The sequence below is a fragment of the Heterodontus francisci genome, chromosome 11 (assembly GCF_036365525.1).
Source record: "Heterodontus francisci isolate sHetFra1 chromosome 11, sHetFra1.hap1, whole genome shotgun sequence".
NCBI classification, from domain to species: Eukaryota; Metazoa; Chordata; class Chondrichthyes; order Heterodontiformes; family Heterodontidae; genus Heterodontus; species Heterodontus francisci.
In genome coordinates, this window is record NC_090381.1 from 110,869,317 (window position 1) to 110,883,595 (window position 14,279).

The 14,279-nt window shown below is 44.3% G+C and overlaps 1 protein-coding gene across 2 annotated transcripts in view; it reads left to right on the top strand.

The window, feature by feature from the left end:
- Positions 1–14,279, top strand: part of LOC137375464 (membrane-spanning 4-domains subfamily A member 4A-like) — a 54,914-nt gene that overhangs the window by 7,563 nt on the left and 33,072 nt on the right. For both annotated transcript variants that reach the window (XM_068042749.1, XM_068042748.1), the window contains exons 3-4: positions 6,445–6,564; positions 7,568–7,624. In XM_068042749.1, coding sequence (XP_067898850.1) covers positions 6,445–6,564; positions 7,568–7,624 — 177 coding nt within the window. The remainder of the gene's footprint in view (positions 1–6,444; positions 6,565–7,567; positions 7,625–14,279) is intronic.

Here is a 14,279-nt window from a genome sequence, read left to right on the forward strand (position 1 = left end):
CTCTATCTTTTCTCCGCTGGTCCAGTCTCTTCCCACCTACATCTGTGACTCTTCTGACGCCCTACGTCATTTTGACAATTTCCAGTTTCCTGGTCCCAACCGCCTCCTCTTCACGATGGAAGTCCAATCGCTCTACACCTCCATCCCCCACCAGGATGGTTTGAGGGCTCTCCTCTTCTTCCTGGAACAGAGGCCCAACCAGTCCCTATCCACCACCACCCTCCTCCGCCTGGCTGAATTTGTTCTCACATTGAACAACTTCTCCTTCAACTCCATGCACTTCCTTCAAGTAAAAGGTGTCGCTATGGGTACCCACATGGGTCCTAGTTATGCCTGTCTTTTTGTGAGATATGTAGAGCATTCTTTGTTCCAGTCCTACTCAGGCCCCCTCCCCCAACTCTTTTTCCGGTACATTGATGACTGTATCAGTGCCATTTCCTGCTCTCGCCCCGAACTGGAAAACTTTATCAACTTTGCTTCCAATTTCCACCCTTCTCTCACCTTTACATGGTCCATCTCTGACACTTCCCTTCCCTTCCTCGACTTCTCTGTCTCCATCTCTGGGGATAGGTTGTCTACTAATATCCATTATAAGCCCACAAACTCACACAGCTACCTTGACTACACTTCTTCACACCTTACCTCCTGTAAGGACTCCATTCCATTCTCCCAGTTTCTCCATTTTCGACGCATCTGCTCTGATGATGCTACCTTCCATGACGGTGCTTCTGGTATGATCTCCTTTTTCCTTAACCGAGGATTCCCCCCCACTGTTGTTGACAGGGCCCTCAACCGTGTCTGGCCCATTTCCCGTACCTCTGCCCTCAACCCTTCCCCTCCCTCCCAGAACCGTGACAGGGTTGCCCTTGTCTTCACTTTCCACCCCATCAGCCTCCATATCCAAAGGATCATCCTCCGCCATTTCCGCCACCTCCAGCGTGATGTCACTACCAAACGCATCTCCCCCTCCCTTCCCCTGTCAGCATTCCGAAGGGATCATTCCCTCCGCGACACCCTGGTCCACTCCTCCATTACCCCCACCACCTCGTCCCCGTCCTATGGCACTTTCCCCTGCAATCGCAGGAGGTGTAATACCTGCCCATTTACCTCCTCTCTCCTCACTATCCCAGGCCCCAAACACTCCTTTCAAGTGAAGCAGCGATTTACTTGTACTTCTTTCAATGTAGTGTACTGTATTCGCTGCTCACAATGTGGTCTCCTCTACACTGGGGAGACCAAGCGCAGACTGGGTGACCGCTTTGCGGAATACCTCCGCTCAGTCCGCAAGCAGGACCCTGAGCTTCCGGTTGCTTGCAATTTCAACACTCCCCCCTGCTCTCATGCTCACATCTCTGTCCTGGGATTGCTGCAGTATTCCAGTGAACATCAACGCAAGCTCGAGGAACAGCATCTCATCTACGGATGTTGAGGTTAGGGACAGATGTTTGATTACTCTAGGTCAAGTCGGCATAAGGAGGGAGGAAGTGTTGGGTATTCTAAAAGGCATTAAGATGGACAAGTCCCCAGGTCCGGATGGGATCTATCCCAGGTTTCTGTGGGAAGCGAGAGAGGAAATAGTTGGGGCCTTAACAGATATCTTTGCAACATCCTTAAACACGGGTGAGGTCCCGGAGGACTGGAGAATTGCTAATGTTGTCCCCTTGCTTAAGAAGGGTAGCAGGGAAAATCCAGGTAATTATAGACCGGTGAGCCTGACGTCAGTGGTAGGGAAGCTGCTGGAGAAGATACTGAGGGATAGGATCTATTCCCATTTGGAAGAAAATGGGCTTATCAGTGATAGGCAACATGGTTTTGTGCAGGGAAGGTCATGTCTTACCAACTTAATAGAATTCTTTGAGGAAGTGACAAAGTTGATTGATGAGGGAAGGGCTGTAGATGTCATATGCATGGACTTCAGTAAGGCATTTGATAAGGTTCCCCATGGTAGGCTGATGGAGAAAGTGAAGTCGCATGGGGTCCAGGGTGTACTAGCTAGATGGATAAAGAACTGGCTGGGCAACAGGAGACAGAGAGTAGCAGTGGAAGGGAGTTTCTCAAAATGGAGACGTGTGACCAGTGGTGTTCCACAGGGATCCGTGCTGGGACCACTGTTGTTTGTGATATACATAAATGATTTGGAGGAAAGTATAGGTGGTCTGATAAGCAAGTTTGCAGATGACACTAAGATTGGTGGAGTAGCAGATACTGAAGGGGACTGTCAGAGAATACAGCAGAATATAGATAGACTGGAGAGTTGGGCAGAGAAATGGCAGATGGAGTTCAATCAGGGCAAATGCGAGGTGATGCATTTTGGAATATCCAATTCAAGAGTGAACTAATCAGTAAATGGAAAAGTCCTGGGGAAAATTGATGTACAGAGAGATTTGGGTGTTCAGGTCCATTGTTCCCTGAAGGTGGCAACGCAGGTCAATAGAGTGGTCAAGAAGGCATACGGCATGCTTTCCTTCATCGGACGGGGTATTAAGTACAAGAGTTGGCAGGTCATGTTACAGTTGTATAGGACTTTGGTTTTGGACTTTGGACATTTGGAATACTGCGTGCAGTTCTGGTCGCCACATTACCAAAAGGATGTGGATGCTTTGGAGAGGGTGCAGAGGAGGTTCACCAGGATGTTGTCTGGTATGGAGGGCACTAGCTATGAAGAGAGGTTGAGTAGATTAGGATTATTTTCATTAGAAAGATGGAGGTTGAGGGGGGACCTGATTGAGGTGTACAAAATCATGAGAGGTATAGACAGGGTGGATAGCAAGAAGCTTTTTCCCAGAGTGGGGGATTCAATTACAAGGGGACACGAGTTCAAAGTGAAAGGGGAAAAGTTTAGGGGGGATATGCGTGTAAAGTTCTTTACGCAGAGGGTGGTGGGTGCATGGAACGCATTACCAGCGGAGGTGGTAGACGCGGGCACGATAGCGTCTTTTAAGATGTATGATTAGATTAGATTAGATTAGAGATACAGCAATGAAACAGGCCCTTCGGCCCACCGAGTCTGTGCCGAACATCAACCACCCATTTATACTAATCATACACTAATCCCATATTCCTACCAAACATCCCCACCTGTCCCTATATTTCCCTACCACCTACCTATACTAGTGACAATTTATAATGGCCAATTTACCTATCAACCTGCAAGTCTTTTGGCTTGTGGGAGGAAACCGGAGCACCCGGAGAAAACCCACGCAGACACAGGGAGAACTTGCAAACTCCACACAGGCAGTACCCGGAATCGAACCCGGGTCCCTGGAGCTGTGAGGCTGCAGTGCTAACCACTGCGCCACTGTGCCGCCCCCTCTGTAGACAGATACATGAATTGGCAGGAAGTAAAGAGATACAGACCCTTAGAAAATAGGCGACAGGTTTAGATAGAGGATTTGGATCGGCGTAGGCTTGGAGGGCCGAAGGGCCTGTTCCTGTGCTGTAATTTTCTTTGTTCTTTGTTCTTACCAATTAGGCACACTACAGCCTGCCGGACTGAACATTGAGTTCAATAATTTCAGAGCATGACAGCCCCCCATTTTACTTTCATTTTTAGTTGTTTTTTCTTTTTTTCTTTTTTACAACCTTTTTTTGCATTTATTTCATTTCATCCTAGTTTGTTCAGTTTGCTTACCCACTGTTTTTTTTTCATGTTTGCACTTGCTGCTGTTCAATATTCAGTCCGTTAACACCTTTTCTGTACTAATGCTTTGTCTTTCAACACACCATTAACATATTGTTTGCCTTTGCTCCATGACCTTTTGGTCAGCTATGTGGCCTGGTCCAAACTACACCTTCTCCATTGTTATCTCTTGCCCCACCCCCACCTCACTTGCTTATAACCTGTGACATTTTTAATATTTGTCAGTTCCGAAGAAGGGTCACTGACCCGAAACGTTAACTCTGCTTCTCTTTCCACAGATGCGGCCAGACCTGCTGAGTGGTTCCAGCATTTCTTGTTTTTATTCCAGTAATGCAGAGGCCTGGACTATTGATATGGAAACATAGGTGGAATTTAATTCCCCCCTCAAGAATGGGCTGGAGGGTGAGGGATAGAATCGGGAGGGAAGACAGGAGGCAAAGTGCCCGTCGCCTTAACGACTACCCCATAACCCCCCCCCCACCCCAACCCCCCCCACCCACCCCCGCCCAATTAATTCACGGGCAGGGGAGGTCAAGGACGCCCTTCCCACCCGGAAGCCAATTGAGTCCTCATCCCACCACTGTCGGAATATAATTCGCGAAAGGGTTGCCTTCTGCCACTTAGGGAGGCCGTCCAGTCAAATCAGTTTGGTTGGTGGGGGTGGGCAGGCATCCTGCTTGTGTATTCGGTGACTCATGGAGGGTCTCAGCGGCAAAAAGGCCTCCTCTACACCAACATCCAGCGCTCTGTGCTCAACAACCCACCCTCCCACCCCAGCCCTCGACAGGGAGTGCCTGCTTGGCCCCAGTGAGCCTGCCCCATTTACCTGCTCTCTGAGGCTCCATAGCTACGCCTGGCCCTGGGCCTACCACACTACCAGCAGTGGTCACTGCTCCCAATGGAGTTGCTGGGACTGCTGATCTGCTGGCTCTCTGATTGGCCAGCAGCTCTTGCAGGTGAAATCCCCATCCTTCGAGGGACAGGGAACCTGGTGCCAGGCAGTTAATTAATTGAGCACTGTAAAATGGAGCCTGGGTTCCCTTTTTGGCCCAGCATCGAGAACCCGACCAGCTGCATGGAAACCAACCCCATGAGTACAAATCCCACTATGGCTTTTAGGGAAAATTAAATAAATGTGGAATTAAAAATCTGGTACCAGTAATGATGATCATTAATTTACTGTCATTAAAAACCCATGGACTCTGGACTGACTGACTTAACTACCCTTCTGAAATGGCCTAGCAAGTATTAAAGAAAGTGATCAGAGGTCACAGGCCTGAAACATTGGGCTGAATCTTCTGGGCCCCCGAGGTACAGGAATGGAGGTGGGAGGCCCATCAAATTGCATTCGAAGGCAATGTGGATAATGGAGTGCCCGTTGCCTTCCAATTTAGTCCGAAGTGGGGATGGCTGAGGATGGCTTTCCCACCCCATATCAATTGAGACCCTTATGTTGCCAGTTAATGGCTACCTAAAGGCCTTTTCCCGCCTCCACCTCCGTTTAATAGAAGAAGGAGGTAAAACCTGGGGGCCTCCTTGTGGAGTCAGGAGGATCCCTCATGCAGGGAAAATCCAGGGCACTCAGGTGAGCACTGCCCCCCACCCAGGGAAGATTACTCCCACCCTCACCAAACCCCACAACCCATCGCCAAGGCCTACGTGAATGGCTCTGATGGCCCCAACCCCATTTACCTCTATTGGGGTCTCCAATGTCTTTGATAATGCAGGTCCTCCAATTTTAGCAGCTTGGCAGACAGGAGCTTGTTCCTTAAAGGGATGGCATCGCCGACAGCAGGAAGTTAATTGTCGCCTGCTCTGGAATTGCAGTGGGGTCTACTAGAAGACACAGGCGGGGTCTCTTTACAATCCTTTGTCGGGACCCTTGTCATAAGAATAAAATGCAGCCCACTAACTCTGTTTCTCTCTCCACAGACGCTGCCTGACCTGCTGAGTATTTCCAGCATTTTCTGCATTCACAGTATTTTGCTTGTGTTTCAAATTTTACATCTCTAGTGTAAAGTGTTTACATTTTGAGTTGTTATGATCTGGAATGCACTGCCTGAAAGGATGGTGGTAACACATTCAACAGTAAGTTTCAAGAGGCAATTTGATATATACCTGAAAAGAAAAAAAAATGCAAGGTTATGGAGGAAAGGGCTGGCATAATGGAACTAATTGAATAGCTGAATGGTCTCCTTCTGTTCCTGTGCGGTTCCATGATTCTGCATTAAAATTAAGAGTGGGTCAAATTTTCATCATTACTGCTTGCAAATTAAGCATTGCCAGGAAAATCTGATGGAGGAAATCACACTTCCCTTTCAGAACCCATCAGATTATCCTTGTATTAATTTCAGTGGCATACAAAATACTGACATACAATCATCCCCACCAGAATTTACTTCATACACACCACCCAGACAATAATTTGCCACAGTATCACAGAATAAGTCAAACATTTATCCTTCTTTCAAAAACTGAGTTCCAACTCCATACCATAATGGAGTACTAAATGTTTCTTCCTGGTTTTGCTGTAGTATTAACATTATATCTATAAGCTAATTGGAAAGGAGATAAGTGGTCCACGAGTCTTATATTTTGTTTCATTTTTCATTTTTTGCAATAAATCCTGAAAATTAACATCTCAAATTCAGGAATTTCAAGCTGTGAATGTGTGGGATAAACCATACAGAATACAAATCAATGGAGGTGAATCCGCAGTGACAATTTTACATTAAGGTGGCTATTTGAAATTCTGCAGCCACATTTTTTTTTTATAATTTGATACAATTTTCTGGTTGTTGCAGATAACAGAGATTGTGACTGGTATCATCTCCATAATCATTGGAATAGTGCAATTCAGCATAGGTGTGGGCAGTTTTGCCTTTGCCCTTCTAGCAGGAACACCCTGGTGGACTGGAGTTCTCGTAAGTACTACTGATGAATACAGGAATGTAAAATTGCAGGGCTTTTGATATCTGTCTGCCATTCAGTCGGTACATCTGGCAGAAATTGTGTTTTGGCAACTTGCCATACTTGCTATGTGCAGTCAGTCTCCAAAACTGACTTTAGACTTCTTGCATATGTTAATGGGATGATATAGGCCCTGCTTTAGGAATCCTCTGCCAAATTGGGCTTCCTCCTTGAGCAGCCTGTTTCCCTCAGGCTTTCCTGTCGTAGATGCGGCCTAAAAAATGGGAGCCACCAAAAAGTTCATTACACTTTCTCTTGCTCCTTGGAGTATCGAGTCAGTAGGAGCAGCAGTGCTCCTCCTGGCTCTCGGAGCATTCCTGAGGGTCGTTACTGCATGCCATCTGCTCCCCCTCTCATTGTTCATCCCCTTCCCCCACCCTACCCCACAGCACCCGAGACCTGCCTGAATGCCTCTACCTGCTAGGCAGGCAGCCTGAAATGAATCCATTAGAGGCAAGACAGGCACCAGAAGCTCACCAAAAGTATTAAAATGAGGACCAAGGCCCATTAGTTACAGGCCTGAAAATGAACCATAACCAAGTTCAACCTCCCAAAGTTCAATGAAATTCTGTCCCCTGTCTGTGCCTCGACTCAACTGCAACCATAATAGGGAGTTTATGACTGTCTGCAATACCCTGCACTAGAGAAAGAAAGATCCTCCTGGGTTCCACCTTCTGTTCATCACTTATTGACTCCAGCTGAAAAAATATTCGAGTGGCATCAGGGTCAGTATCAACTCTAATGCACCCTCCCAGCTCCCACGACCCCACAGGCCCACTTGACTTCCTTCATTCACTCTCTTAGGCAAGGAAGCAGAGGAAGCAGAGAATGCATCAAGCCAATGTCTAACATAAGTCTCTAGCTTGAAGGCAGGAAAATTTAGAAAAGACTAAATCCTATATTTCAGTTGCTAGTCAATTCTTAGTTTGCTCTCTAATGTGAAATGTGCTTTTAAAGTTTATTGTTGCAGGGTCACTTGCTGTAGCCGTTGAGAGGACACCAACTCATGGCATGGTAAGTACTGGCTCAAAGAATGGTTTTGACATAGTTAGTTTACAATTGGCATTGTCACTCAAGATGACAAAGCAACACGATGTTTTATTGTCATACTAAATCTCTGTTGGTTTAATTTGCACAAATTTGATCACAATAGATCAGAATGAAGAGATAAAACGGTGCAGTGGGTGAACGTCCTACTGTTCCACGTATGGATCTTGGATTCAAATCCAGGCCATCAAAGTGGATGGAAGTTATCTTTTTCTCATGGCACTTGAGGGTTGGAAGAGGTGAGATGATGTACCTCCACCTCTGGAACCTGAGTACAAATGCAGCCAGACAGAAAATAAAAAACAATTATTTCCGATGGCAGAGTAGGTAATGCTTCTGAACTGTGCTTTGTTTAACATGGGCGTGTTCAATGGACACTGTAGATGAAGCTTTATGCTGTATCAGGCCCGTGCTTTATCTGCCCTGGGAGTGTTTGATAGGATAGCGGAGAGGGAAAATTATTTTGTATCTAACCCACAGTGTACCTTTCTTGGGAGAGTTTGATGAGAAAGTATAAATGAATGTATAAGTATATAATTTTTTTTTATTCTTTCATGGGATGTGGGTGTCGCCTTGCCAGCATTTATTGCCCATCCCTAATTGCCCTTGAACTGAGTGGCTTGCAAGGCCATTTCAAGGGCATGTAAGAGTCAAGCACATTGCTGTGGATCTGGAGTCACATCTAGGCCAGACCAGGTAAGGACAGCAGATTTCCTTCCCTAAAGGACATTAGTGAACCAGATGGGTTTTTACAACAATCGACAATGGTTTCATGGCCATCATTAGACTAGTTTTAATTCCAGATTTATTAATTGAATTCAAATTCCACCTTCTGCTGTGGTGGGATTCGAACCCATGTCCCCAGAGAAATACCTGGGTCTCTGGGTTACTAATCCAGTGACAATACCAATACGCCACCGCCTCCCCATAAATCTAGCCCTTGCTGTACCTGTGCTGGAAGTGTTTCGTGGGACCATGTAGTGGGAGCTAAACATTGTATTTAACCTTTGCTGTACCTGCCTTGGGGGGGTTTAGAGAACTTTAGTCTACATCTAGACTGCGCTGAGCCTAACCTGGAGTGCTTGATGGGACCACTGGGTTCCTGAAATGGAACATAAAAACTGACTAAAAGTTTCTATAGGTATGTAAAGAGAAAAAGATTAGTCAGAAACAGGGGAATTTATTATGGGGAACAAAAAAATGGCTGACCAACTGAATGCATACTTTGGTTCTGTCTTCACAAAGGAGGACACAAATATCATACCAGAAATGTTGGGGAACACAGGGTTTAGTGAGAGAGAAGAACTGAAGGAAATCAGTATTAGTAGAGAAATGGTGTTGGGGAAATTGATGGGATTGAAGGCCAATAAATCCCCAGGGCCTGATGGTCTGCATCCCAGAATACTTAAGGAAATGGCCCTAGAAATAGTGGATGCATTGGTGGTCATCTTCCAAGATTCTATAGACTCTGAACAGTTCCTACAGATTGGAGGGTAGCTAATGTAGCCCCACTATTTAAAAAGAGAGGTAGAGAGAAAGCAGGGAATTATAGACCAGTCAGCCTGACATCAGTAGTGGGGAAAATTCTAGAGTCCATTATCAAAGATTTTATAGCAGAGCACTTGAGAACAGCGGTAGAATCGGACAGAGTCAGCATGGATTTACGAAAGGGAAATAATGCTTGACAAATCTACTAGAATTCTTCGAGGATGTAACTAGTAGAGTTGATGAGGTACAGCCAGTGGATGTGGTTTATTTGGACTTTCAGAAGGCTTTCGACAAAGTCCCACATAAGAGATTAGCGTGTGAAATTAAAGTGAATGGGATTGGGGGTAGTGTATTGCGATGGATAGAAAATTGGTTGGCAGACAGGAAATAAAGAGTAGGGATAAATGGGTCTTTTCCCAAATGGCAGGCAGTGACTAGTGGGGTACCGCAGGAATCGGTGCTAGGACCCCAGCTATTCACAATATATATTAATAATCTAGATGAGGGAAATAAATGTAATATCTCCAAATTTACAGATGACACAAAACTGGGTGGGAGGATGAGTTGTGAGGAGGATGCAGAGAGGCTTCAGGGTGATTTGAACAAGTTGAGTGAGTGGGAAAATGCATGGCAGATGTAGTATAATATGGATAAATGTGAGGTTACCCACTTTGGTAGCAAAAACAGGAAAGCAGATTATTATCTGAATGGCTATAAACTGAGAGAGGGGAATATGCAACAAGACCTGGGTGTTCTCGTACACCAGTCGCTGAAGGTAAGCATGCAGGTGCAACAGGCGGTAAAAAAGGCAAATGGTATGTTGGCCTTCATAGCGAGAGGATTCGAGTACAGGAGCAGGGATGTCTTGCTGCAATTATACAGGGCCTTGTTGAGGCCACACCTGGAATATTGTATGCAGTTTTGGTCTCCTTATCTGAGGAAGGATGTTCTTATTATAGAGGGAGTGCAGCGAAGGTTTACCAGACTAATTCCTGGGATGGCGGGACTGACGTATGAGGAGAGATTGAGTCGATTAGGATTATATTCACTGGAGTTCAGAAGAGTGAGGGGCGAATCTCATAGAAACCTATAAAATTCCACCAGGACTTGACAGGGTAGGTGCAGGAAGAATGTTCCCGATGGTGGGGGAGTCCAGAACCAGGGGTCATAGTCTAAGGATACGGGGTAAACCATTCAGGACTGAGATGAGGAGAAATTTCTTCACCCAGAGAGTGGTGAGCCTGTGGAATTCGCTACCACAGAAAGCAGTTGAGGCCAAAACATTGTATGTTTTCAAGAAGGAGTTAGATATAGTTCTTGGGTTTAAAAGGATCAAAGGATATGGGGCAAAAGCGGGAACAGGTTACTGAGTTGGATGATCAGCCATGATCATAATGAATGGCAGAGCAGGCTCGAAGGGCCGAATGCCCTACTCCTGCTCCTATTTTCTATGTTTCTAAGTCCTCCACTTCTCAGCAGTCATCTCCCTCACCTTAATGAGCACAACATTCAACAAGAGTGTTCATACTGTTCAATGGAAAATGTTTAAATTCAGGTACACACCATCAGCACAAATCACTCACAGAATAGATATAGTGCATTCTATCTCCAAAGCTCACTCTACAGCATCCTATCTTCACATCACACACAGTAATGTGTTAAAGTTTATGATAGCACTTCCCTTACATCACATCGATGCACTCACCAATCAAAGGAAAACCTCCAAAGTTGCCCTAGGCAATGTACAATTTTGCATGCGGTGAGTTGTTATGTGGAATGATCCGCACTCTGTGGCTAAAAGCTTAAAACCTTGGAATTGGCTTAACTGGACACTGATTTTTTTTAAATTAGTAATTAATTACATATTGGTAAGACAAACAAGTGATAAGTCTGCACATTCATCCCTAGGAGTCTCATTGGACGCAAGAACGCACGTATTCAAATTCATTCTCAATTCGGAGTTTCCTAAACAAGCGTTTCGTGGCATAATTATACGTTTGCTTGAAGGAGATCTCCCTGCACAGTTCCTTTATCCAGAACTGTCAGTCATCCTGACCTAGCAGATGTCACATGACTGGCTGTGGCTTGAAACTATGTAAGATGAGGAATTCCATGTTTATCTATACTGTTCCTCTAGACTGCAGACTCATTCCACACTCATTATCTGTATTATACTTCATACTAATTGCCATTGTTCTGTGCTATCTCAGCCTCCTTGATTTGAACATGGCATGCATTCTGCATGTAACCCTTGTCCTTCAAATCACATGCTAATTATTCCATTGTGCATTATGTTAAACCATTTAGCCTGTCAGGGTACACTATCCTACAATAATGTACTACAGCAATAAATTTGTTTTTAACCTATGAATGAACAATAACTGCATCACCTAACATGCGATTGAGTCATAAAGGCTAAGACGGTTCTGGATTGGATCTCCATTCTGTTAACCTCCATCAAGGTAATAGTTCACACAATGTAATTGGACTGAGTGAGAGGAAATTTCCAACTTGCCAACTAGGTGAACGGGAATTTTAATTTCTACACTGCGCAACCAATCCACAACGTCAGTCTTATACCGAGGTGGTGAGGTGAAAATGTACTCCAGCATCTCTTCTCCGGGCAGGGTTAAAGAATCATTTTGTATTCTCATTCCTGATTATTGTGCAGTTATCCATTCTGAAAAGTATACATGCTTGTGAGCAGTGAAAGAATTCAGAATCACTTCCCACCCACACTGACATAAGAACAGTCACCCTCTGGCAAGGTGCTTAATGTATGGCTATCTAATCATAGGTTAGATAGAAATGGGGTTTTGAGGTCTGTTCATAATTCAAGTCTCCATTATAAGTGGAGGCATACAGTCATAGAGTTATACAGCACAGAAACAGGCCCTTCGGCCCACCGTGTCCGCACTGACCATCAAGCATCTATCTATTCTAATCCCATTTTCCAGCACTTGGCCGGAAGCATTGTATGCTATGGCGTTTCAAGTGCTCATCTAAATACTTCTTAAATGTTGTGAGGGTTCCTGCCTCTACCACCTCTTCAGGCAGTGTGTTCCAGATTCCAACCACCCTCTGGATGAAAAAATCTTTCCTCAAAACCCCTCTAAACCTCCTGCCCCTTACCTTAAAACTATGCCCCCTTGTTATTGACACCTCCCCTAACGGAAAACGTTTCTTCCTATCTACCCTATCTATGCCCCCCATAATTTTGTAAACCTCAATCAGGTTCCCCCCCTCAGCCTTCCTGCAGTGTGGCGACTAGAACTATACACAGTACTCCAGCTGTGGCCTAACTAGCATTTTATAGTTCCATCATAACCTCCCTGCTCTTATATTCTATGCCTCGGCTAATAAAGGCAAGTATCCCATATGTCTTCCTAACCACCTTATCTATCTGTGCTACTGCCTTCAATGATCTATGGACAAGTACACCAAGGTCCCTCTGACCCTCTGCAGTTCCTAGGGTCCTACCATCCATTGTACATTCCCCTGCCTCGTTAGTCTTCCCAAAATGCATCACCTCACACTTCCCAGGACCAAATTCCATTTGCCATTGCTCTGCCCATCTTACCAGCCCATCCAATGTAAATGAATATAAATGAATATAAAACTGGAATTACTCTAATGCATCTTAGCAGTTCAAGCCATCCAGTGTTGGGGAACTAGCTTAAAACAATTTAACTGTTAGCGAGAAACCTTAATCTGAAGCTAACATTGCTGGCTTTGCAGTGACATCAGAAAAGTGGCTACTGTACTTTCCTTGCATTGTGTGTCAGAACAAATATATTTATTGGAATAATCAGAGCTGTAGTTGTCAGCCAATCCTTTCAATATCACCAATCAGTGCAATGTAGGCTTGTTAAATACATGACAGCATGCAAACTTGTGAGATTAGGAAAAAATCATCATCTCCAATCAATCCAGTTCCTTTCAATGTGTCAACACCAATTTCTCACCTCTTTATCTTAATCATTTCTCCCTCCAGAAATTCACTGAGTTACCCCTTGATGTTTTTTGTTCTGCCATCTTAAGTATTTATCCTCATCAGCTTTGTCAATTCCTTTCATAATCTTCCAAACTTCATTAAGTCATCTGAATGGCTCCTCTTTTTAAAAAAAAATGCAATAGATTACATATCGTCTGGAGAAGGATTGGGTTTGATGGCCCGAATGGCCTTTATCACCTTCCATGTTTTACAATGTTCTTGTGTTCTGTGATGTGTTTATTTCCTGATGAGAAGCTGTCACGTAACCAAAATCATCAATGCCATTTTCCCCTTTCCAGCTGTAATAATGGACTATATAACCATGGCAGTTGGACACACCTTAAATTTCCTTACATCTTAAATGCCTGATATTGGAATCATTTTCATTGTTGGCATCTCAAGGACATTAATTTACACCAAGGTAGATCACAAGGGAAAACAAGCTCTCATATTTTTTACCTTTGTCATGATTGTAGAAATCTACCCTCACATGACAAATGTTACTTTAAAGATAATTAGATGCCATTTTGGGTGAGCCAGTACACTGGATGAATTAATTTGGATGGTCCCAGTTGTCTTTCTTTTCCTCATCCTAAACATTCTTAAATCTAAAAGTGCCCCAAGACTTATTTATTTAATTACCACCAGTAGCACATTGGTTAATGTATGCAATTACTCTATGCTGTACATTATCAGAAAAATTCCAGACTATTTAAATAAGTAGTTTAATAATGCATTTTACGGTAAATTTTGAAAACTATTTCCGATGGCTGAAGGGTCACTAACCAGAGGGCACAGATTCAATGTTATTGGCAAAAAAAAGAACAGACAACCTGAAAAAATCTTTTTTATGCATCGATTGGTTAGGATTTGAAATGCATTGCCTGATAGAGTGGATACAAATTCAAAGTAGCCTTCAAAAGTGAATTGGATAAATACTTGAAGGGAAAAGAAATTGGAGGGATATGGGGAACCAGCCAGGGAGTGGAACTAACTCGAATGCTTTTTGGATCAGCTGGTGCAAATGGGATGCTCTGAATGACCACCTTCGATGCTGTATTATTCTATGATTCTATGATTAAAGTTGTGCAGAAAATTATGTAACAGCAGACTCGAGGGGCCATATGGCCTACTGATTCT